General features: G+C 34.7%; 2 protein-coding genes across 4 annotated transcripts; both read right to left on the bottom strand.

The window, feature by feature from the left end:
* Positions 1-571: 571 nt before the first annotated feature.
* LOC110686434 (tubulin beta chain-like) lies at positions 572-3368 on the bottom strand. Its single transcript, XM_021863055.1, has 3 exons — positions 2711-3368; positions 1724-1993; positions 572-1455 (listed from the first exon to the last, which is right to left on the bottom strand). The coding sequence occupies exons 1-3, from the start codon at positions 3114-3116 to the stop codon at positions 779-781; spliced, it is 1353 nt and encodes a 450-aa protein (XP_021718747.1). The 5' UTR covers positions 3117-3368; the 3' UTR covers positions 572-778.
* Positions 3369-7067: 3699 nt separating this feature from the next.
* On the bottom strand, positions 7068-16787 carry LOC110686433 (BRISC and BRCA1-A complex member 2-like). Of its 3 annotated transcripts, none has more exons than XM_021863053.1 (14): positions 16552-16787; positions 16234-16321; positions 15889-16069; positions 15716-15806; positions 15263-15298; positions 15052-15150; positions 11447-11577; positions 11287-11335; positions 11108-11197; positions 10978-11031; positions 10547-10612; positions 8999-9096; positions 8747-8858; positions 7068-7946 (listed from the first exon to the last, which is right to left on the bottom strand). In XM_021863053.1, the coding sequence occupies exons 1-13, from the start codon at positions 16627-16629 to the stop codon at positions 8795-8797; spliced, it is 1125 nt and encodes a 374-aa protein (XP_021718745.1). In that variant the 5' UTR covers positions 16630-16787; the 3' UTR covers positions 7068-7946; positions 8747-8794. The 3 variants fall into 3 exon arrangements, with proteins under 3 accessions (XP_021718745.1, XP_021718746.1, XP_021718744.1); XM_021863054.1 differs by having other exon boundaries at positions 7069-7934; XM_021863052.1 differs by lacking the exon at positions 7068-7946 and having other exon boundaries at positions 8290-8858.
* Between the last annotated feature and the right edge of the window lie 8245 nt (positions 16788-25032).

The raw sequence follows: 25032 nt of genomic DNA, 5'->3' as shown, positions 1-25032 counted from the left end.
AAAATTATGATTCAATTCAAATCAAATCAACTCAAACTTGAAATCAACCAAAATGTAAACAAACATGACCCGTCCTAAATCAATTTAATCGGAACTCAATCTAAATGACATGATTGCCGGGCAAGACAACTGACCAATGGATGGAGGTTGATTTAGCTGCCACTTCCATCGGCTAAGTACGCTATCATCAGCACCTATTGAAACAGTCTCACCGTCCTCAACATAGTCTCTCGCCTCAACAAGCACGTCTTCTTTAACGAAGTAGCAATTACCATATTGTTAACGGGAGTTTGAGTTACAATAAAGGCCGATTAAATAATCTGGTAGAAATAGTAGAACACTATGATGCATCCATTAACATGGAAAATATAGAAAACAGTATTCACAGACTGGTGCGTTGAGATATACTCCGAAAATAATCTTTAACATTGGGGAGTAAGAGCTGTGTCTGCCCTGGCATATGTAAGCAGATCAGGCTGTTTTTGTCTTTGTCGAATCGTTTTCGAGAAATTATTTGTACGAATCAAGGGGAGAAACTATAATTTAGAATACTAACGAAACAATCCAAGAATGAACAAAAAGCTAATCTCCACTGAGATGCAAAGATATTAAGATGGTGTAAAAAGGGTAAAATTTCACTTAATACAAGATATACTCCAAGAAGCATACAAACCAAGAACAACAAATTAATATAATGCAAGTAATAGTTTCAATTACGAGTGATCAAGATGGAAAAAGGAAATTGAAAAAGAAGCATATGACAACAGTTTGTGTATTACTAGCCCTCGTAAGCCTCCTCAGCTTCATTCTCATAGTCTTCCTCATAATCGGCAGTTGCATCCTGATATTGTTGATACTCCGCCACAAGATCATTCATGTTACTCTCAGCCTCGGTGAATTCCATTTCATCCATTCCCTCCCCCGTGTACCAATGCAAGAAAGCCTTGCGCCTAAACATAGCAGTAAACTGCTCACTCACCCTCCTAAACATCTCTTGGATGGAAGTCGAGTTACCCACGAATGTGGAAGACATCTTTAGACCGGTGGGTGGGATGTCACACACACTTGACTTCACATTGTTTGGGATCCACTCTACAAAGTAGGACGAGTTCTTGTTCTGGACATTGATCATCTGCTCATCTACTTCCTTTGTGCTCATCTTACCACGGAACATGGCAGAGGCAGTGAGGTACCTTCCATGTCGGGGATCAGCAGCGCACATCATGTTCTTGGCATCCCACATTTGCTGAGTTAGCTCTGGGACAGTGAGGGATACATACTGCTGGGACCCACGAGAGGTAAGTGGGGCAAAACCCACCATGAAGAAGTGAAGCCTGGGGAATGGGATGAGGTTCACTGCAAGCTTCCTGAGGTCGGAGTTCAATTGACCAGGGAATCGGAGACAGCATGTCACTCCACTCATTGTGGCCGAGATCAAGTGGTTCAAGTCACCAACTGTCGTGCCAAGCAGACATCAAACACATTAATAAACCAGTCAACCTTTTCAGTACATTAAAGAAGTTGCAAAAATACTGACTCCGGATGAAACATTAAATTATGAGCATGTTCTTAAGATGCGATCCTGAATCAACTTGGCAAGAATTGGACCTGACAGAACTATAATTTAAAAAAAAATTAAGATGCGATCATGAATCAACTAGCAAGACATCCTAACAAATAATAACATACAGCAAATCATCAAAAGAACAAAAAACATGCTTACAGCTAGGGTTGCTGAGCTTCAAGGTCCTAAAGCAAATATCATACAACGCCTCATTGTCCAAAACCATACACTCATCAGCATTTTCAACCAATTGATGAACCGAAAGAGTAGCATTGTAAGGCTCAACAACGGTATCAGAGACTTTCGGAGATGGAAAAACAGAGAAGGTAAGCATCATCCGATCAGGGTACTCCTCTCTGACCTTGGAAATCAAGAGAGTACCCATACCAGAACCTGTACCACCTCCAAGAGAGTGACATACTTGAAAACCTGCCGCCAAAATATAAATACACAGTCTTAAGTAAGTAAGCTCATAACTTCATACATAAGGTACATATAGTACATGGTCCTTTTACTTTTAGATCATATAATTAACAAGTCAAAACCAAAAAGTCTCAACTTTTTTTTTTTTTTAAGTCTGATTATCAAACCCATAAAGTCTTCTTTATGTTTTTTGTGTCAATATGATCAATTACATACACCAACGTGTTATGATCCTATCCATTTCCGATCTTCAGATTATAACACCTACGTTAGGAAAATAAAATTAAAACCCGTATTCTCTCCCTTCATGAAATTCCCAACCGTTCATTTAAGATATCGACTGTTCAATTCATGAATAAAATAGAGTAACAATAATGATCACCGACAATAAAAATCAGTAGAAAAGTCATTTACAAAGCAAACAACCCACGTATGTAATAATGTAGATCAACAGTATAATAGCATTATTAAATTAATAAATACAAATTATAACAATGAGAATTAAAATCAGATTATTAACCCAACAAATTATAATCCTAAAACCTTGACTAAATCCGATCAAATACCCACCAAAAAAAATTATCAATACAAATATTAATCAAATGAATGACATAAACATGATCATAACTCAATAAAACATTTCTTATAAACATGAAATACACAATCTAATCAATAAAAAACAATTTAAAAAAAAAAAAAAACATTCATAAAAATAAAAATTACCTTGAAGGCAGTCACAATTCTCAGCCTCTTTACGAACAACATCAAGAACAGAGTCAATAAGTTCAGCACCTTCGGTATAATGACCTTTAGCCCAATTATTACCAGCACCAGACTGACCAAAAACAAAGTTATCGGGCCTAAAGATTTGGCCCAATGGGCCGGATCTGATGCTATCCATGGTACCGGGTTCAAGATCCATGAGGACGGCACGGGGGACGTATCGGCCCCCGGCCGCCTCATTGAAATAAACATTAATACGCTCTAACTGAGTATCAGCGGAACCACCTTCAACAAGGCTAAACCTGCCAGTTTGATCAACACCATGTTCATCACAAATTACCTCCCAAAATTTTGAACCTATTTGGTTACCACATTGCCCTCCTTGAATGTGCAAGATTTCCCTCATTTTTTTAGGTTTTTGAAATTGGAGATTTTGCTATAATGAATGAAAAAAAAAATGAAGATCTGAAAAACAAAAATGGTTGCACAAAAAACAGAGAAATGTTTGCAGGGGAGTTGAGGGGGTGTAGGAGAGAGAATATATGGGGGAAGAGTTTTTGGAGGGTAGAGGAGAGAGTGCTGACAGTTGGCACCAGGGGTAAGAGGTGGAATTTTTTTTTTACACTTTCTTCATTATCCTTTAATTACATTATATTTGTCAATGCACATTTTATAAATATTTCATCTTAATTATAACTTTTTTTCTAAATATTGTAAAAACTTATATTTTAAAATTGTACTTCTTCGTTCCTGTCCAAAAAAAAATTTGTACTTTTTCGTTTCCTATATTATAACAATTATCATTTTAGAAAGTTTCATGATATTGCAACGTTTTCTTATTTTGCATGTTTTCTCTTTAACTCTCTCATCATGAGTCTCTAATTCTATGACTTTTGATCACTCTTTTCACCTTAAAATCCGTACAATACCCCAATGTTGCAAATTAGTAATACTCCCTCCGTTTTTTTATAAGCTGGAGTTGGGATTTTCCACTATTTATATGTCATCATTGACTTAATTTTTGTACCAATGTATAATTTATAAATATAATCATATAATATATTGTTGGATTTGGTCTATTTTTATAAATTAATTTTTCATAATTTTTATTAACCTCTAATTAAAGATATTGATAGTTAAAGTTATGATTCAGAAAATGTGCAAATTCAAATTTAACTAAAAAAAAAATAGATTGCATAAAATGAAAAAATGGAAATTGCAATCAAAAGAAAATAGAGAAAGTATTTTAACTTTTTAAAAAAATAAATAAATAATTAAATTAAATTGTTTGGGTTAATAAAACAATAAATGAAGAGGCGGGATATTTTTGAAGAGTAACCGCTTGGTTTATTTGGCAGTTGTAAATTTTTTTTTTTTTTATTAATTTTAAATTTTTTGGTTGTTGATTAAGGAAGGTGAGGATGAGGGTGAGAGTGTGGGGTCCCACGTTTTAGTATTGATTGATTTGATATTCATGGTTGTATGGCTGACCAAATTGGACAATTTTAATGGAAATTGTAGCAAGAGTACAAATTATTAGCAGATTGGATCTACCTTTGCCAATGCATACATATTTTTCATAGTTTTATTATCACTGTTTTTTTGGGAATTATTATTACTCTTAATCATTGATCGTACCCGTTTTACATCATTGTGCTTTGGTGCAATGTTGATAGGTTGGCCTGTCAAACTGGATGTTGAAGTCGGGTTATACTACGTAGTTGGGTTCTTTTTGTTCGGGTTATAGACTTATAGTTTTATTCGGATCCCTACTACTTGTATTTACTTATCCTTTCAAGATTCAGTCGATTTAGTTCAAGTAAAATATGAGTCAATGAAAGTCAAATATCTATTAATCATTAACAAAAGATCAATCTTATTACAGTGATATAGATCTATAATAAGTTAAATTGAATTGAAGTCAGGGTAATAAGTTGAGCTGGTCAAATAACAAATTGGATGGAATGCCTCAAGTCAACAAGTGGATTTAACATCGAATCTAGGCAGTATCAGGTTGTATTAAGTTCACTACGAATATAGAATCAAAAAAAAAAAAAAATCATAATGAATATCAAGTCTTTCTCAATTGGGTACTGTACAAGTAAACACAATATTCAGATCAACGTCAAGAACTAATATTCCCGCAATTCGGTGTCATTCAAGTTCAAATCTCAAAGTCGCATGTTAACTCGAATGTTGGGCTAATTTTGGGAAGGGTTGTTTAGCTGCTAGAGTAAATTAACAATTTCCAATTTCAAATGGAATCATGGTAATTTTCTAGTCAATATTACATTGTCATATAATTTCACCTAAAGAATCACTCGTCAATTTAAACAAAAGCACATATGTGAATATCATTGTTTGAAGATTTGAAACAGATGCCGAAATAAATTTGACATACAAACTCTATTACGAGTAAATTGGAGTAGCACGATGAAGATAGAAAGGAGGTAACTACTAATAAATTTGACATAACTACTCGGTTTTAATTATGAAACGTTGAGAAATTTTGATAACCTTTAAGTAGGGATTTGATACTCCATACTAGATTAAGGGGGCGTTTAGTTGTCTCGTATTAAGAATACTCTCTTTGTTCCTTATTTTTTGCCTCATATGACTCATAAAACTCTCACAAACAAGTGGGTCATGGAGCAAACAAAAAGGGACAGAAGGAGTATTGGATTAGAGGCATTTGGTTTATAAACGAAAAAGGAAAAGAATCTAAGAAATAAAATTGAGGAGAATGGAAAACAAGTCCCTTTGTTATTCTACATTGTTTGGATATGATTTTATTTTTTTCGCCTTTTAACGTCATCATTTTTTCTTAATGTTCTCACCGCTTGTGCACAGCCTCCCTGACCAACCACCATCTCCCTCCTTCACCATTCCTCACGGCAGTCTCCTATTTCCTTCTCTCATCAATGCTCTCCTTCAACTTCAACACCTTGCCACAACCCGTATTTGACCCCTCACTGATTTTACGGCCATGAAAAGTTTAGAGTTAAGTTTTCATAATCGAATTCAACCATATAACCTCTTAATTATCAATATAAAAAAGGGTATCTTTCCTTTTATTTTGTACTCCATGATATATATATATATATATATATATATATATAAAGCCGGTCTCGCAGCCGGACACTTGACATTTCATTTTTTCGCCAAGTGTCGTTCCACGTAAGCGAAAAATAGATATTATTATGACACATGATACTATATAAGTTAATTTTGGATACTTTTTTTAAGATAAAAATGTTAGTGTTTTATTATCAATATACTTCTAATATTTCATATATACAAAATTAATCATAACTTTTTAATAAATATCCTATAACTCGATTCCATTTCCATCATAAGATTCATTTTAAAAAGTTCTTTAAAATAAGATTCATTTATAATATATTTAATTTAGTAAAAATAATAATAGAGAATCAACAAAAATAAATTATAACCAGTAAAAATAATTTTAGTTTGATAAAAATACTTTCAGTTTAGTAAAAATAATTTATATGCGATTGGATATCGTATGTCTAAATATCCTGCATTACCAAAGAGATTACATGCCCGTATTAATAAATATTCAAGCCAAAAAACATATCCTAAAATTTTATCAACAATCCAGGCATCGCCCGGACACAAAAATAATCACTAATAAATAAAGTTGATCTCGCAGTAAGGCTACGAGACAACGATACTTAACATTCCACTTTTTCACCGAGTGTCCAACATGTAGGCGAAAAATAGGTATTATTGTGACACATATGATACTAAATAAGTGAATTTGGATTATTATTTTTTTATTAAGATAAAAATGTTATATAGAATTTTATTATCAGTATACTTCTCATATTTCATATATACAAAATTAATCATAACTTTTAATAAATATCTTATAACACTATTCTATTTCCATCATCAATCGTTTTAAAAATTTCTATAAAATAAGATCAATTTATAATTTATTTAAAAAAATAATAGAGAATTAGTATAAAAAAAAAAAAAAAAAAAAAAAAACAATTCAAGTTCAATAAAAATAATTTCAAGTCAATAATAATGTACATACATATCTATTCATACAAAAAGTACACTATAATTTAATTAAATAAGCAATATGGCATCATATGTCTAAATATCCTACATCATTCAAGCAAAAAAGTTTATAGTGAAATTTTATCTGGGCATCCTGAGTACAAAACGTGTGTATATATATATATATATATATATATATATATATATATATATATATATATATATATATATATATATATATATATACACACAAAAGTGTAAAATTACATATTTTGAGTATTCCTTTTCATTGATCAGGTGTGATCTTGAAATACCTAAATGTTCAAAGGTTGACCCGACCCAAATGACCTGATTCGAATTTGGTCCAAAGTCTTGACCAAAAACACGACTCACCATAAATGAATCTAACCAAAAATGACTTAATTCGGATTTGACCCGAAATCTCTACCCAATCTAAAATGACCTAATCTAAATTTTACCCCAACTATAAACCCGAAGCCCGACCCAATTGTCAATTAACAGGAACATACACGAAACCCAAGTTGACCCAACCTAACCCACCTCAAACCCAAAGGCAGCCCAAAACAATCCGAATCAAACAACCCGATTGTCGAGTGTTCTCAAAATCATGGCCCAACACTTTATAGTGGTAAAAAATTACAACTACAAACTATATTTTAAAGTAAAATTTCTCTTTAATTTTTCGTTTCCCCCTACAAGACCAAAAAAAAAATTCAATTTTCTCGTTTGTAAGAACTTTTTTAATTGAAAAATGTGACAGCACATTTTACGCTTACTAGCCAAAAAAAGGACAAGATTTCCATTTTCTTTTTTCATCCCGGACTTTGTGAAAATTCTTACACCCTGCCCAAGGTTATTTGTTGCTCATTTGATGATTAAACGAGCAAAATAATCATCAACATGAAGAAAAAAAATACCCTCCCGGATGAATATAACTTTTGAGACTTTTGAGCATGACTGACACCTTATGCTCGCTTCCTTTTCATCAGAATCTCCCTCGCATCTTCTCTCATCTCAATATCTTTTCTACTTTGTCCCCTCTCTTTCTTGCTTCTTGACATCTTATCATTCTCACTCTTTGGTCACGACCCAAGCTCTTCTTGTCGCAAAATTGCAAAAGAGAAATGAGTCAGATGACATCTCTTCATGTCTTTCCCTTTCCTTAAATTTTGATCTGATGCAAACCCTGTTACTCTTTCAGTAATCAAGTCACCAATGTGTGAAATGGATAGAGCAACTAGGTATTAACCAAAACATAGCTTAGTAACCAAAATTTACCCAGAATAATATTGATCAAAATCAACATATACGCTTTCGTATTTATGTATAACCAAGAAAAAATTGCAATCAATCAATCAATCAAGAGAATCAAAAGAGAGGTAGAACTCTTTAACTCATAACATAGAATGCTCCAGACATACTCAACAACTCAACACAACCATATGAGCTAACACATCAAAGGTACTGAGGCAGACCTGATAACTATCAATACGAAACTAAAAATCAACATCAAATGAAGGGGGAAAAAATTGAAGGGAAAAAATAGAAAAATAATCGAACCTCTACCATTTATTACAATACCAAGAAAAAGATCAGATTTGCACGCACAAATTTTGGGCGAACCTAAATGATATCCGCAAGGGAATCAATCATTCTCGAACAAACCAACCTAATCAACCAAGACAAAGTAACTACACAAGAACTCCAATTTATTTTTCTAACCTGGGTCTCCATGGAAGGATTGGTTTGTTAGGTATCTTTTAAATCCACCAAAATCTATGATTTCTCCCCCACTGCTAAAATACGAATGCTGATTGCTTACGCTAACCACTGAGAAAGAAATCGAAGATAGAAACTGCTACTAACACAATACCATCAACAAATGCATAATTTTTCAACTGAAAGGGAGAAAATTTTGCACAAGGGAAAACTAATCGAAAACAATTACCAAATTGGAAAGAGCTGAAAATCTAAACTAATTAGTACCATCTTCAATTTCTGAAAAACTCTATGGCTCAGGCAACGGATTAAGGCTTAACGTTGAAGAGCATCATTGCAAATCTTCTTGAAATTGGAAGACTCTTCTACCACGAAATCGCTGTTCCATGAGATCCAAAAGGCACAAATGCAGATAAAATGAGTAACATAGGAGTAAAGCAGTAAACTTCAATAAAAATAAAAATAACAATAAAAAATAAAAAATAAAAAAGGGCAAACCAAGACTACAGGGAACATTACAATATCCGCGAAGCCATTTCTGAAAGTTCCCATCTAGGACTCCATGGGTACTCAGACATAACGGGTGACCTGACTGGGACCCCTTGTGTGTTGAAATGCTGCAAAGATAAATGTTTAAACAGGATATCAATAATAAATCCTGGTACTATGCAAGCAGATATTTAAATGAGCTTTGTCTCATCTCAAAATGACTGATTAATATTGACCCAGCTGTTTTAACAACACAATAAGATTGTTACAAGTAGATAACCGCAAGTTGAAAGTATGATAGCAAAAGAAATTAAAAAAAAATATATATATCTAAATAAAAAGAGGAAGAAATCATTTATTTCAAGGGTCAAAATATCTGTCCGGAAAGAAATTGATATCTTGTTTCAACAAATGCTCAATTTCCAATGGAACATGTACTCTATCTACTACATACATCAAAGTCTAACTCTTAGATATAGCTCTATAGCCTTTATGTAGTCACACAAGAGAACCAATTCCCCCTAAGCCTAACTTTAAACTTCTAAAATGCTCTGATAGCTTCATGTAGATGAAGATCCAATTTATTCAACACATAAAATTTCATTTAAAAGTTTATACTATTGTAGATCAGATGATGTCAGCACTGGGGCTGTGATAATGAACCGAGCTCAAGCCTAGGTAAGCTCAGCTCAGCTTGCAACAACTCATAATGTGAGTTGGGTGGGCCAAGCCCGAGTAACTTAAACAAGGGTAACAAACTCCAACCAAGCAAACGCTACAAGTAACAGAAACCCTATTAAAATAATTTGTTAATACTTTAAGGTCCTTGACAACTAAAAGTATAATCGAAATTCTTCATATCTAGAAGTGAAAATGTCTGATCTAAAATACACATTCAAATTATATTCATGAGCTTTTCGAATTTCAAGTCGAGCATAAGTCGTTCTGTTCAGTTTGGCAGGGTCTCATGAGACCAAGCTTGAGTCAATCTTGCTTGATCCAAGCTTTGACAGAACTAAACTCAGGTAACTAGAGCAAACTCAGCTCATTATTACCCCTACTCTTTACACAGTTAACGCATTAAACAAAGACAGATTTTTTAGAAACCATGATAACTCCAACATCCGCCAATAGCAGGAATTATAAAATCATCAACCATGACAGTATCACATGACACACACAGTAAAGCTATATTTTTAAAGCATGTCGATAATTTTTTGCAGTCATCAACTTAACTACTCCAGTGCTCGTAAAACACACTCAAATCATGCGAATATTTTCCACTTAGGCTTCAGCATGCATATTAAGAAAAGTAGCTAAGGTGGGATAAAATGTGATTACTCCATATATAAATGTTAAAAAAATAATAAAAAGAAAGAAAAAAAAAGGTAGAAAGAGAAAGTGTAAAAATTGAGAATAAAGAAGGGTTGGTTTGACACAGAGAGTAGTACAAAAAAGTGGAGCCTTCACAAGGGAAGAGGAGTAGTAAAACTGTAAAAGAGAGTTGAAATTGATCAAAATAGTAAACTGGAGATAAAGTTGGGTCGGAGGAGAAACAGAAATGTAATAAGACAATACCTGTGAGCTTTGAAGGATCAAAGTTGGTTTTTGCTTGGGGAAGTGGATGGGTATAAAAATATGCACCTGCAATAGAAGAAAAACTAAACATCAGATCATAGACTGGTTGATAACTGAAAAGTTGAAATATTAGACTTAATCCACACCCTAAAAAGCAAAAAAGCACAAATAACAGAAGTGGGGGCTCGGAAGGGGGCATTTAAACACAAGCAGAAAAACACGCATATGAACAAAAGAAGAAGAATCCAATATATGAAATTGTGTGCTTTGTTTTAAACAAATACAGACATAATGTTCAACTCAACCATACAACAGCCCATACATCTCCAGTTCTTCAATATCACTTGAGAAAAAAAAAAAAAAAAATTAAATGAATACACATATAGTCTTAAATGAGCTACAAAAGTAAAAGAAAGGAAAACCTATCATACCAAAAATGTAAATACTCCATTAGCAACAAGAAATGTTGCCTCTCTGCAAAATATCTGCAAAGAAATATAAAAAATTAATTGGTGAATATAGTCAAAACACAGTAGATGATTTAACATTTATAGCACATACTGGATCAGCTTCTAAAGGCCTTCCAAAGACGGTTGATAATGTCTCAATAAAGTGCCTCCTGACTCCAATAAGAGAAACTGCCTCCAGGATCTTGATTATATAATTATACATCAGTCAGCTATAAGTGACAATATGGGGATAAAACTGAAAATTTGTAGAGAGCACGGGGGGAGGGGAACCTGCATCTGCAAAGTCTCTTCTAAAGCAGGAAGATACTCAGCCATGCACCTGAGGATAAGGAACAAATATTAACAGAGGTATGATGGACTTGATGGTGGCACAAGGAACAAAGGCACACCATCTCTGAACATGGTCCTTTCGAAGTTTCACATGACTTACATTCCATTTAACCAAGTCGGAAGTTTGATATCTTCAACAGAGAACAGAGACTTCAGCTCTAAAGTTGATACCAATTTCAAACGTGGAGCTGAAGGAGCAGATTGATACTTTCTACCAATTGGATATATTACCTGAAACCAAGACATTATTAGTATGGGCATGGGGAACTAGGGAAGACTCAAGATAGAGAATGTAGAACCAATATGTTTCTGATATGATTAGAAATTGACTTTTAATAAGAATTGTAATCATAGCTGCATTATATGTGTCCTTAGACCTTAATCACCTTATTTTAATTGCTTATGAATAATTAAAAACACATTTTTTTTTCTTCTACAAAAAACAGAAATCCTCGCTATCTTCTGGGTGAGACATTTAGCTTTAAAAATATATTTCTCGCTTCGCAAGATGGCCATGTATCTTTAGATCTTTTGTTATATATAGGTGCAATACTACTTATCTTCAGTTCACTATGTTGAAGAGGAGCAGAATAAAGGACTTCATTCCTTTCATTTGAGAAACTTTAACAGCAAAGCAGGGTTACCTAGTATGTCCAGTTTGCAAATGTACTTCAGGCACACAATATGTATCCCATTAGGTACTATACCCTAATTTCCAATGCAACAAAGACAAAATAGCTTTAGCAAAAAGACTATGAAGATAAAATTTAGGACGGGAAACCTACTTTGATAGCTTTTGCTTTAGTATATTACTTGTATGGACAACTGAATGCTACAGGGTATTACATGTCATCACATCCACAAGTAGTTAAGATATAGAGTAATGACTAAAGAGCTAGCCAATAAGTACTGTACTGAATTAGCACTCCCTCTAACCTAAAATAAAGATATTCTTCACTTTTAGCAAGGAAATTAAAGAGTGTGCGTGTGATAAGAAGACTTTCATCCAATTGTACAAATTTACCCCAAAAAGCATGTATCATTCCAAATACTCCGTAATCAACTGTAGAGGAAAATTTGAGAATCCATATAACTTTACTGTCATTAACAAGAAAGTTTAACATCATTTAAGGACATTTCAAGATTTGCAAAAGTATTCATAGGCTTATAGTTGTTTGAGCTCTAATACTTGTCTTTGCAACTTATTTGTATCTATAGCCCGCCCTAAAGATATCAAAGGCAACACTCTTTGATGCTCCTACATGTCAAAGGAGTAAAATTTTCACTAATCTTCTCCCTCATATATAGGTCTCTTCCCACAGGTTTGGGTTTTTTTTTTTTTCTTTTGGGGTGGGGGGTGGGTGGGGGTGTCCTTTACCAATATACCAGGAGAAGAGATTTTCAAGTAAAAACTCTCCAGCCAAAATGATGAAGGGAATAAGTGGTAAACACAAACCAATTATCATTTATTAGGTGCAGACACTGAAACAGCAGTCACCTTCCATGCAATGATGGAAACCAAACATCAAATTAACCACACACCAAAGCAATATATCATATTATTGCCAATTTAACTTTCAATCAGCAATTCAACAGATGTGGAAGGGTTTTTTTTTTTTTTTTTGTCCAAATTTAATCAATTGCATTACCTTTAATGGACATTGACATGGCTCATGTTTGTGCTTGGTTTCAAGACATGATCACATTGTAGTGATTGTACTCAAAACATAACAAGAATATATAAAACCTAACATATAAATGGATCATATTAATCAGAGTTCAGATCATTTATATCACGTCATATTAATCAGAGTTCAGGTCATTTATATAGCATCAGGTTCGAATCATGCTGTCATCTCAAATTAAAGTCTCAAAGATAGCCACATCTATTATGCTGATTGGAGCCAGCAGTCCCCAAGCCATATGCATATAACAAAAAGCAGTATCATTGGGGGGCAAATTATTCATTTTTGCTGCAGCATATTCTACATCACACATAGCTGCAAGGTGCAAAACTGCAAACTGCAAAGTACAAGGCAACTAGCGAAACCCATGAACAACTTGGAATAGAATATGATCACTCATGAACTATTCCCACACAAAAATGCAGGGAGTTAAGGCTGGCAGGACAAAACAGCAAGTAATTGTTCAAAGGTCCTCTAGAAAAATCCCCAAAATTTAAAAATTATAGGTTAGGCGAGAGCTAAAACTTAAGGCCTCATTCAGTGATTCTTTTCACCTTGTATCTAAACTTGGCAGAACTTTTCATTAATATAACAGTATTTACTTAAATTTAGTGGTGAATTGAATTTGGGTAGCCCAATTGTAACCTTTTTTCCTTATCTAAGCTTGTTGGCTTTATTTTTCCTGAAACGTTTTTATATAAGGAAAAATTCGTGGGAATAATCCCACCTTTAGGCCACTCGTTTTTAATAATCCCACCTTTGAATTATTTTCTAATAATCCAACCTTTACCCCCCATTCTTTTTTATTGGTCCCATTTTACCTGAAACTGGTTGAGGAGGTAAAAAAAATTAAAACACCCAGACCCAAACCCAATTCAGCCACCACCATCCCCACCACCACCCAAACCCAAACCCAATTCAGCCACCATCCCCACCAGACCCGAACTCAAAAACCCCCCCACCAGCGTCCCCCCTCCCCCACCCCGATTCCAACCACCCAACGCCGGTGCCGCTTAACCCCCTCCCCTAAACCACCAACACGCCAAACCCTCCCCCGAAATCCCAGCCCAGCCAACCCCTCCCCCTAAACAACGCATCACCATCATCATCAAAGTGAGCACACACTAGTGACTACGGTCTTCGCGCACGCACCAGTGGGTCTTCGCATTGAATTAGTGGCTGGTTGTGATGGCGTTTGATAGGCTATTGAGAGGCTACCGCTGTTTAATTGTTGTTAGTGGTGCGGCGTTTGGAGGTGGGTTGGGCGGTTTGTGTGAGTTAGATTGGGTTGCTGACTCGAAGCAGGCTGCGTGATTGATTGTTGCGGTTTGTAATTTTTGGTGTTGCATGGCTGTTGAGTTGCAGTGGCTGGCTGATTCGGTGCTGCTTGGGGTGCGCGGCTGATCTGGTTGTGGTTGGGGTTATGTGGGATAGCTGGTGGCTGGTGATGTGGTTGTGGGGTTGTAGCTTGTTGTTGTTGCAGGTTGTTGTTGATGAATTAGAGGAGCAGGGGAGCTGAATTGCGTGAGTGGTGGTTTATGCTCTGGCGGTTATGGAGGGAAGAAGGGAAAGGGGAAGGGGAATTATAAAAAAAAAATAATAAAAAAAAAAAAAAAAAACTTTTTTTTTCTTTTAAGTTTTTTTTTTGACCAATCATAGGCCGCCACGTGTCATGTAACCTGTTATAACAGGTTACATGACCGGTTGGGACCAATAAAAAAGAATGGGGGGTAAAGGTCGAATTATTAAAACATAATCCAAAGGTAGGGTTATTAAAAACGAACGGCCCAAAGGTGGGATTATTCCCATGAATTTTTCCTTTATATAAAATATACAAAAACAAAGCCTAGGTTTATGACTAAATGTAACTTCAAAATTTTGCAAGTTTCACCAACTTGTGGGAAACAGAATAGCTAAATGTGTGATGGAATGCCACCTTTTTAGTAGTGAATCATTTCCTTAGCATAATGAGATCTTACAAACCCCTGTTTGATAATGAAGGGTGAGTACATTGACATACCTGAAGATAAATCTTTTGCAGTTGTCTCCATGGGCAAGCAGGGACCATATTATTTATGCTAGTGTCAAGCAATGGTACTGCAAATTTAACCTCCTCTGGCTATGCTAAAGTTTAAAAAATAAGAAATAACAGTATTATGATACTATCAGAATAAACTCTAACCTAACAAAACTTTAACTGAATAAAAACAAACATTCTTATGCGGAAATACCTTTTCAACTCCAGAACTCAAAGACATCTCAATTCCCTGAAACAAGAAACGATGACAATTAGAATATATAAGCTGACGAACTAATAGTTATTTAGTTAAATCTGTCCAATTACATTCCCTAGTCTCTTGCTTAAAATGGATGTCGAGGGGACATGTTGCGATTGTTAAGATAAGGAGGAAGTACAAGTTATTTGACTCCATCATGCCTTCCCAAATCTAGTTATTTGAATGATCTCCCCACATCTATTTATTTGTTAGGAATCTTATAAACACAACTTCCTTCCTCCATCTTAAACATTATAACCATGTATACTCGCTACCGATCGCCTTAGGGTAAAAATTTAGGAGAAAACATTTTCAAAGATTGATACTGCATCAATAAAATTACCATGACCCCTAAAACCAACACAAAGGCACAGTCTGAGACAAGATAAAGGTATGAAGAGGCAATACCTCCCTGGACAACATAGTGCTAATTTCAAACTTCACCCGATCATCATCAACACCTCCAACACGCTTCCATTGATAAGCTGAATATAATTCCCTGGAGGATCAATTCAAACGAAATATTACTCCCAACTCAAATACTCGAACTTGTTGATTTAAAATATATGAATTCAATTAACCTGAGTTGAAGAATGAGAGACAATAATCTAGAAGGGTCCTTGCTATTCCAATTGCTTAAATTATGCATAGGTGATTTGCTAGGATCACATGATAAAACAAAGGGGAGAAACTTATCATCTTCTGCCCCGAATATAACGTCCGGCGGAGCCAACGGACTCTCCACATTGTATATAATATCCCCTGTATACCCATCAACAAACCAACGAATTAAAGTTTCTGATAATATATGGAAAAAAAAATTACAAAAAAAAATTAAAAAAATTTAAAAAAAAATTAAGAAATTATTCCATCGAACGGACTCTCCCCTGGCTCCAGGAATAGCGACATGCAGTTATAGAGCTCACATTTGATAAAATCGAGGCAGAAGGGAATGAGCAAGGTAAACCGATCATTCCAAGCGTTTTTCTTGGAGCCAGGCCACATTTGATCAACCTAAAATCAATTCAAATACATAAATTTAGGGTTTCCGATGAGCCAAATTCATAAGCTTAGGGTTTCTGACAATTCAAATTCATTAATTTAGGGATGCTTAATTTGAAATTCATAAAAATAGGGTTTCTGATCATTCAAAATCCAAAATTCAGTGTTTGTGATAATTCAAATTGAAGAACCCTAGAAATTGAAGAAATCGAGAAGAGAGAGAAAAGAGGGAAGAGTATTACCTTGATAGAGAAGGGAGAATGAGAGAGAAGGTGGTTTAGCTGAGCAGCGATGATAGGTGGAACTCCGTCGACCGCCATTGTTGTAGACTGAGAGAAGCTTTGTTGTTGGAAATTCGTTGACAAACAAGAGTCATCAAACTGATGCCAAACCAGATCTTTGTTTTGGATGTTGCTTTTTTTTTGCTGAGTTGTAGTTTGGGACTTCTGATACTTCAAAAGTCCAAAATCTGATCACTGAATAATTTACTCCGTAATAATATACACAATATACTCTTTTATTTACACTTTATTTGGATGGAAGGAAATGGAGAAAAAAAAAAGGAAGAGAAATGTAGAGATGGATATGGAGGAATTAAATTATACTCGTAAGAAATTAATCTCTCCAACAAGATTTGGAAAGAAAACTCATCTTTCTCCCTCCCTCTCCCTTCTTTTCCTTTCCCTTTCTCTATCCAATTACACTTAGTATAAATGTTCTCTCTTTCATTTTAGCTAAGTAAACTCGAAGCCAACAATGGAGATCTTGAGTTACTTTTTAAGGAGAGTTACTTTAAAATTTTTGATAATTGGCTCTATCTAATTGTGTGACTTATGTCCAAGAGGGTCCATAAAAATCCAACTTGCACTAGGCGAAAAATGGTAATGAGCACCGGTTCAAAACCTCCATTTAGCACCGGTTTTGAACCGATCCAGAGTTGAGGGATGCCAAAAATCAGGAGATTTCGCACAGATTCAAAGTCGGTGCCAATTCTTAGATTTCGCACTGGTTCTTGCTGTGAACCGGTGCGAAAAATGGCCCAAAAAAAAATTAGCACCAGTTCTGTTTCACAACCGGTGCCAAAAATGCCCCAAAAAAATAATTTTTTTTTGTTTTTGCATTTTTTCACTTAAATTGATATAGAAACACTAACATATATATAAAGTTACATATTTTCATTAAAAAAGGCTGTAATATTACAATTAACAAGCACTTCAACATCTTTATGCTGTAAACTTGCTGCATCTGCTGGTGGTTGCTGCTGTTGTTGGTCCTTTTTGCTATTTTGTTGTGCTGGCTGTTCACGTGAAACTAAGTGTGCATCTTCTTATCATTTTCTTTCTGATTCTCCTCAATTCTATCTTGATGCTCTAATTCCTATAGAGCAAAAAAAAAAAAAAAAAAAAAAAAGGATCACACAGAAATAACAAACTACTAGAATCCTTTCTCTTAACATCCAAAGAAAAATTCAAGTAGGAATCCTTAATCAATTAATCTTAGACTGTAATATGACCTAAAAAATAACCACAACAGAAGAGAGTAATGTTGCATAAGAAAAAACACAACTATCTCAGGCCCATTCTTTACCATTTTTTTATGCCTTATCTCTAGATCCTTCAACAAGTTCAGCCACAGCCCACATTGGAATGAAGTTTCTTGACAACTGATCCCAAAATTGTTTTAAGACTGCATGTTTCCAATAAAACTAACTTATTCTGTTATGGAAAGAAGCCACGAAGGCAGACTTTCATAACAACTTTGACCAAACACCTGTGGAAAAAATTAAAAAGTCAAATTAATTCAATATTATTTTAACAAAAAAACCATCAAACACACAGTTACAGAGAAACTTGAATGACTTTAATCTCATTGCATATGTACAAGGGTAAAAGAAAACAAAAATAAGCAGCCAAGGTTGTATATCCCGAGCCTTCAAAATGGTAAATTAGCACCATGACTTGAAGCGGGTAGAATTTGTGTGTGTGTGTGAGAGAGACTGGACGTTAGATGCACTTCAAGTTCTTACAGAACCATAATACAGATACTACAGTCAAATGAACAAAAGTTGTACAAACCAGAAAATTCTTCTTGCATGACAATTACTCAACAATAAAAATAGAATTTTAAATTGTATTAAGTCCAGACACCACAACTCAGAATCAATTTCCACAACATTAACACTCTTTTAAAATATGCATGCATTGTCATAAAATGATTCAAATACATCAAAATCGCATAATTAATTTCATTGGATCATCCAAACCAGCAACAATTTCACAGAAAATTAACACAAAATTCCTTTAACCTAAGAAAATACAAAATTGACACAAAAATCCTAAAAAAGCAAAATAAAATTCACAGAAAAATCAAAAGAATCACCAAAAAAAATTAAAATAATTACCTGACCTTTAACCTTGAGATTGATATGAGTAGCTTGATCAGGAGCAGGCTTCTTATCTTCATTAAAAGCGTTGTTACCTCCATTGTTGTTGGTATCAGTTTCTCCAGCCATCTTCAACAAATTTTGAACAACGTTACATCAATTAAACCCAAATTTCAAAGCATTTAACATGAATAATTGGACCAAAATATAAAGCAAAGCTAAGTAACCCAGAAACCCTAACCTCGAATTTCTGATTTTTGGTTCGAAATTAATTCGAATTTGTTGTTGTTGAAGATGCACGTACATCGAATTGATTCAAAATAGACGCATCCAGAAACCCTAACCTCCAATATTGTAAATTTAATAAATAGACGGCGGCGGCGACGATGGTTGTCCTTGGTTCGAATTGACGCCGGTTTTTGAAGGAGGGCAACAGGTCGTTCAAGGCTGATAGATTAGGGTTTGTTTGAGGAGAGAGGAGAGAGAAGAGAGAAGAGAGAAATAAGAAGGAAGAGGGGAAATAGAAAGAAGGAAAAATTGACGGCGGCGACGATGGTGGTTGTCCTTGGTTCTAATGACGCCGATTTTGGACAGAGAAGGAGAAGAAGATCGAAAGAGAGAAGAAAGGAAAGGGAAAGTGGAGGTTATGGAGAAGGAGATCGAAGGAGAGAGAAGGAGTATGAGGAAAGTGTTGAGAGAAAGCTCAGAAGCCCTTTCAATGGAAAATTTTGAGTACGCTTCAATGGAGGAGAGAGACAGATGAGAGAGGAGGAAAGATCGAGGAAATGAAAGAGAAAGAAAGAGTATATATACAGACCGGGTTTTTTTTTATTTAACAATAGCTTTTGCACCAGTTCAGCTTGAACCGGTGCGATTAACTCATTTTTCGCACCGGTTTGGTTAGAACCGGTGCGATTTACTAATTTTTCGCACCGGTTTGGTTAGAACTGATGCGAAAACACTTTCTCTCAATCCCGCCTATTTTTTCGCACCGGTTTTTAAAAACCGATGCGCATTTGGCGGTGCTCAGTTAAGTTTTTCTACTAGTGTTGTTTTTGGCTATTCTCACATATGAGTAAATTTTCAGACACAAACACTCACCACTGTTTAGGTATTCAACTATTTCTGAACAAGTATCTTAAAAGTGTTTTGTATGTAGAGTTAAATAGTAGAGAAAATGAAAAGTTGTATAGAGGAAGGCTTTAAAAGTATCTGCAAAGTGGTATAGAGGGTTTTTACCCCTTCCATTTTTTTCTCTCTATCCACCATTTTTTACACTTCACTTAGGGCCTGTTTCGATTTACTGAAAACAACTGAACTGAACCGATTGGGCTTGAACTGAACTGAATAAAGCTGAAATAAATTGTTAATGAAAGAAGGAAATTAGGAACTAAACTGAATTGATTGGAGCTAAACTGAACTGAACTGAAATTAAGCTGAACAAAACAGGCCCTTAGGGAGGAATTCTCAACCTATAATATCTTTGGTCTTTAAAGATCATGATAAGGCTATAGTGCACAAATTTAGTGAATTTTTTTTTATCCTACATAATATTATTGAGAATGTAAGTTATAAGCACATACTAAAAAACAATTAAGTTTGTTTTTGGTACTTTTTCTTTCCTTCAGCTTAAGTTTTTTTTGGTATTTTTTCTTTCCTCTGGATTTTAGTATTGGCTTGGTTTTGAGTATGTGCTTATAACTTACGTTCTCAATAATATTACGTAGGTAGTACAATTTCAATTATTTTTACCTCTCACATTGAAGGTTTCCTTGGGTGATCAATAATATAATTTTTTTTTTAAAAATCTTCCACATTTTGATGTCATATTCATGTTAGTATACTCGGGTGTTGTTTGGTTGGAAGATAATTTCCTTGGAAATGGAATTTTCTAGGAAGTATTAAAATGAAGGTGTGTTTGATTGGTGGGAAATAAGCTAAACATGGGAAATAGAAATTCCAGGGGAAATACCAATTCCCACAACCCATGGGAAATTACTCACCAACTCCCCTCTTGGTGAGTTTAATTTCCTAAGAAATGCAATTAGTGTCAACCAAACAATTTAGCTTAATTCCTAAGAAAATCATAAGGGAAAAAGTTTTCCCATGAAATATAAAAACCCATGGGAAGTTAATTCTGAAGGAAATGTGTCCTCGACTCTCGTGCAATTACTAATATAATATGGATGGTATTATGGAGATAATAAGTTCGTTTAATTGGGTCGTCTTTACTTCTTGCTAGAGACCAATATTGATTATTGGGTTAAACCAATGCCAACTAAATGGATCCTATGAGGTCACACATTACAGTGTTATGTCGAACAAGCTAAGCAAACCAAGTCCAAAAGTTGGGCTTAGTGAATGACTAGCCATAAGGAGTAAGAGAGGAATAAGTCTTGCCCTAATTGGATAATATGATTATATAATAAAAGGTTTGGGGGAAAAAATATAGACGTTCATCTTTCACAAAAAAAAACAACATAATATTTTTCTCTTCCTCTCTCTCAACAACCGGTTAGAAGTTCTCCATAGAAGAGGAGATTAATCTCTCCCGTCCAACTAGCATTGGTGGAGGTTCGATCTACGCTTGTGGACCAATAATAGAGGAGCAACAATTGGGGCTCTAATCTCCGAAGAAGGTTGAAGAAAGCTTGGGAATTCACGCATCAAAGGTTAATTCTAAACTATTATGTGATCCTTTATTTGTATATGCATGAGATCCTATTTAGGTGCGTATGAATGAGATTCATGAAATTTTGCTTAGAGTACCTATACAAATTCCCATGTGAACCAAACGAGCAGTATTATGCAATGTGTCAAAATTAATTATTGAGTTAATCTATACCAATAGATCGTATATTAAAAAGCATTTTAAAGAAAGTCTATGTAAATTCTCCACAAGATTTGAACATACAACCTCTAATTTTAAAATTGAGCGTCTTACCACCAAGCTAGGTGATTTTTTGGTTATCCTTTGACACAAAATATTAATATGTATAACAAATTTAATTACAAGAAAAAATGTAATGACCTAGGGCATCGCCGGACCCAAATACTAGTTCAGTGACTTAACTAGTATAGCACCCGTGCGATGCACGGCTTACAAATCTTGATACTCATATTCATTTCACAAAATTTTAAAATAAAATGATTTAATGAGTAATAATGAATTTACTTATAAATATGTCTTAATCATATATTTTTAACCCTCAAAATATTGATATACTAAGTGTTACTTAAAAACAACCTTTTTTTTTAATTCTTAAATTGTATGGAAAGATTTGAAAAATAATTCAACTCGATGAACTGACAATCAATACCAACATTAAGTCATATTTTTCCCCTCATTTTTACTTGATCCACTAGCAACCTCATTTTTAAATGGGGGATTTTTTGCGTGGCTGGTCACATCGTGTGACCGGGATGACTCGAGTTACTTAGTCAAGGGTTACTCGAGTTACTTCTGACCGAGTAACCCCTCAAGTAACACCTGACCAAGTAACTCGTAACCCCTGGCTGAACCCCCCAGCCTCGAGTAAATTAAATCTCTGACCGAGTAACTCGAGTAACCCCTAACCAGGTAACCCCTCAAGCAACCCATGACCGAGTAACCCTTAACCAAATTCTCAAGTAACCTATGACCAAGTAACCCCTGACCGAACCCCTCAAGTAATTCCTAAAGTAAACCCTAACAGAGTAACCCCTCGAGTAACCCCTTGAGTAACCCCTGACCGAGTAACCCCTTAAGTAACCCATGGCCAAGTAACTAACCCCTGATCGAACCCCTCAAGTAAACCCTTGACCGAATCCCTCAAGTAAACCCTGACCGAGTAACTCGAGTAACTCATGACCGAGCAACCCCTGACCGAGTAACCCCTTAAGTAACCCATGACCGAGTAACTAACCCTTGACCGAACCCCTCAAGTAACCCGAAATCGAACCCCTCAAGTAACCCCTGATCGAGTAACTCGAGTAACCCCTGCCACACGGTATGGCCAGCCACATACAAAAATTTGCCTTTTAAATGACTATCTCTGTAGGGAATAATTCAAACATCAACTTTGAGCCCCACTGTGATCATGCACTTAAGCATGGTGGCGTCCAAAGGGAAAGAAGCTAAAGATAAAAGAGTCGCCAACAAGTTTGAGGAACTTGTAAACCGTTCATGGGTGTGAAGGTTACACCCCATTCACGATCACGGAGATCTCTAACTCCATAGTGGTCCGTAACCATGACTAGATATTCGGGGATGATGGTACGAATCCAACCTAAAAGAGATTGAACCCGCCCTAAATAAGCCTCTACTTTATTCTTATGATATTCATGTGCGCTTCCAAATCAACATACATACAATAAATTAATCCTAAGCATATTTAATCTACGTTGGTTGATTCTTAATGCACAAATAAATCTAATATTGGTGATCACTTGAAATTAAAATCATATTAAGCCTAAAACAAAATATTAATTATCTTATTAGGCGTGATTCAAATACAAATTCCCTTTAAACCTGCAGAAAAGGGCGTGATCAAGCAATAACAAAAATAATCAAGCAACGTAATAATAATATTGACACAACGAATCATCATCAACATAGTAACACAATATCTCCAAAATAATATTAGCAAAATCCTAGGCATAATACTAAACGGATTAATAACAAACTCTAGCATGTCACTAATAATAAAGGTCCAAGCTTTAGCCTAAAGCTGATACTAGAAAGTAACATGATATTAGAAATATTAATTCATCCTAACATGATACTAGAAATCAAAATCAACATCCTAACATGATACTAGGAATCATAAAGACATCCTAACATGATATTAGGATTTAAAATAATATTCTAAGCATGATTTCTATATCAAAAGCGAGGAATAAGGATAATAGATCTACTCACTTTGATGCCTCATATCTCTTTCTATCAAAACAATATACACGTTAGTAAACTTCAAGAAAGATTAAATCAAACAAATAAAATAATATTAATTGAAATATAGATTTGGGACCGTACCCTCATAAATTATCAACCTTTCACGCCAAGGTCTAACGCAACTACGAGCTTGGCTAGGTGTATTCAAATCTCGTGAATGAGGAATGGTGACTAATCAAAGAAATATCAAGAATGTTTGTTTGATGTATTTAGGCTAGGCTCAGAAAATCAAGAAAGAGAGAAAGAATAAGCTTTAGCTTAAAGAGGGAGAAAGATGATGATTGTTGGTGATCAAGCTTGTTGATGATTGAAAACGGGATGATATGACCTCAATTTATAGGGAAAAAATAGAGTCAAAGGATTATAAAACATCCAAATTCGAATAGGAATATAACTCCTTCGATGGACAACAATTTTTGCGGTTTTTGTTTTTATCATAACTTTTGATCCAGAAATCAGAATAAGATAAATAATATATCGTTGGAAATTAATTAAAGCTCTTGAAGTCTACTTTCCAACCCAATTAGAATCAGATTAAATTCTTTTGTAGATTAAAAGATGGCCGAAATAGTAGGACGGTGTCAGTTTTAGGTAGAGTTCGGTATTTCGTTCATATCTTTTTCGTTATAGCTCGGAATTGGGATTATAATATATCATTAAAAAGATAATTTTAAGGGCTATCCAATAATCCAAGATTTGGATAAAAATTATGAGACACGAAAATATCTGAATGTCTTTCAATTTGAATGGAACAAGGATTATCAAAAAGAAGAGTTTTTTTCAATTTCAAACTCTTGATCTTTATCTTTCGAAAAGGATAGATTAAAACCTTCTAGACACCTCTAGAAGCTCCTAATAAATCCTAGTTGGTTTAGGATTTGGATTAAGGTTAATAGACATTTCACATGATCATTGGGTCGTAGGTAAGGTGGACCTAGGTTTGTTCGGTTCGGGCTTGGTTTAGTATTTTGGCCATAACTTCTTCGTTATAACTTGGATTTGGGCTTATAATATATCGTTGGAAAGCTCTTTTCAAACCCCATCCAACTACACAATCATTGGTCCCAAATTTTGGACCAAAATAAACTGGTTTGGACGTTTTCATAAAAAGGACACAAAATGAATTATTTTAGGTTAAAACATTTAAAGAAAGGCTAGAAATGATCAAGGATAAAGGAAAATTCACGAGACTTTTCAACTCCTCACCTAAATCGATAATCAAAGACGTGAAAAGTACTCATCACTGGGTTTGGTTTTTGGGGAGACACAATCAGGTGTCTACAATCTCCGTCCTCTAACTCAATATATTTTGGAAAAGTTTACCATTATAATAACATGATCATTATATATTGTACTTCGTATATCACATATATTTTTGTATCTTTTTTCTCCTCTATGGCTTCTAAA

This window comes from Chenopodium quinoa, unplaced genomic scaffold, assembly GCF_001683475.1.
Source record: "Chenopodium quinoa cultivar QQ74 unplaced genomic scaffold, ASM168347v1, whole genome shotgun sequence".
Classification (NCBI taxonomy): Eukaryota; Viridiplantae; Streptophyta; class Magnoliopsida; order Caryophyllales; family Amaranthaceae; genus Chenopodium; species Chenopodium quinoa.
The sequence above is the reverse complement of the archived record's forward strand: the minus strand, read 5'-3'. Positions and strand labels throughout refer to the sequence as shown.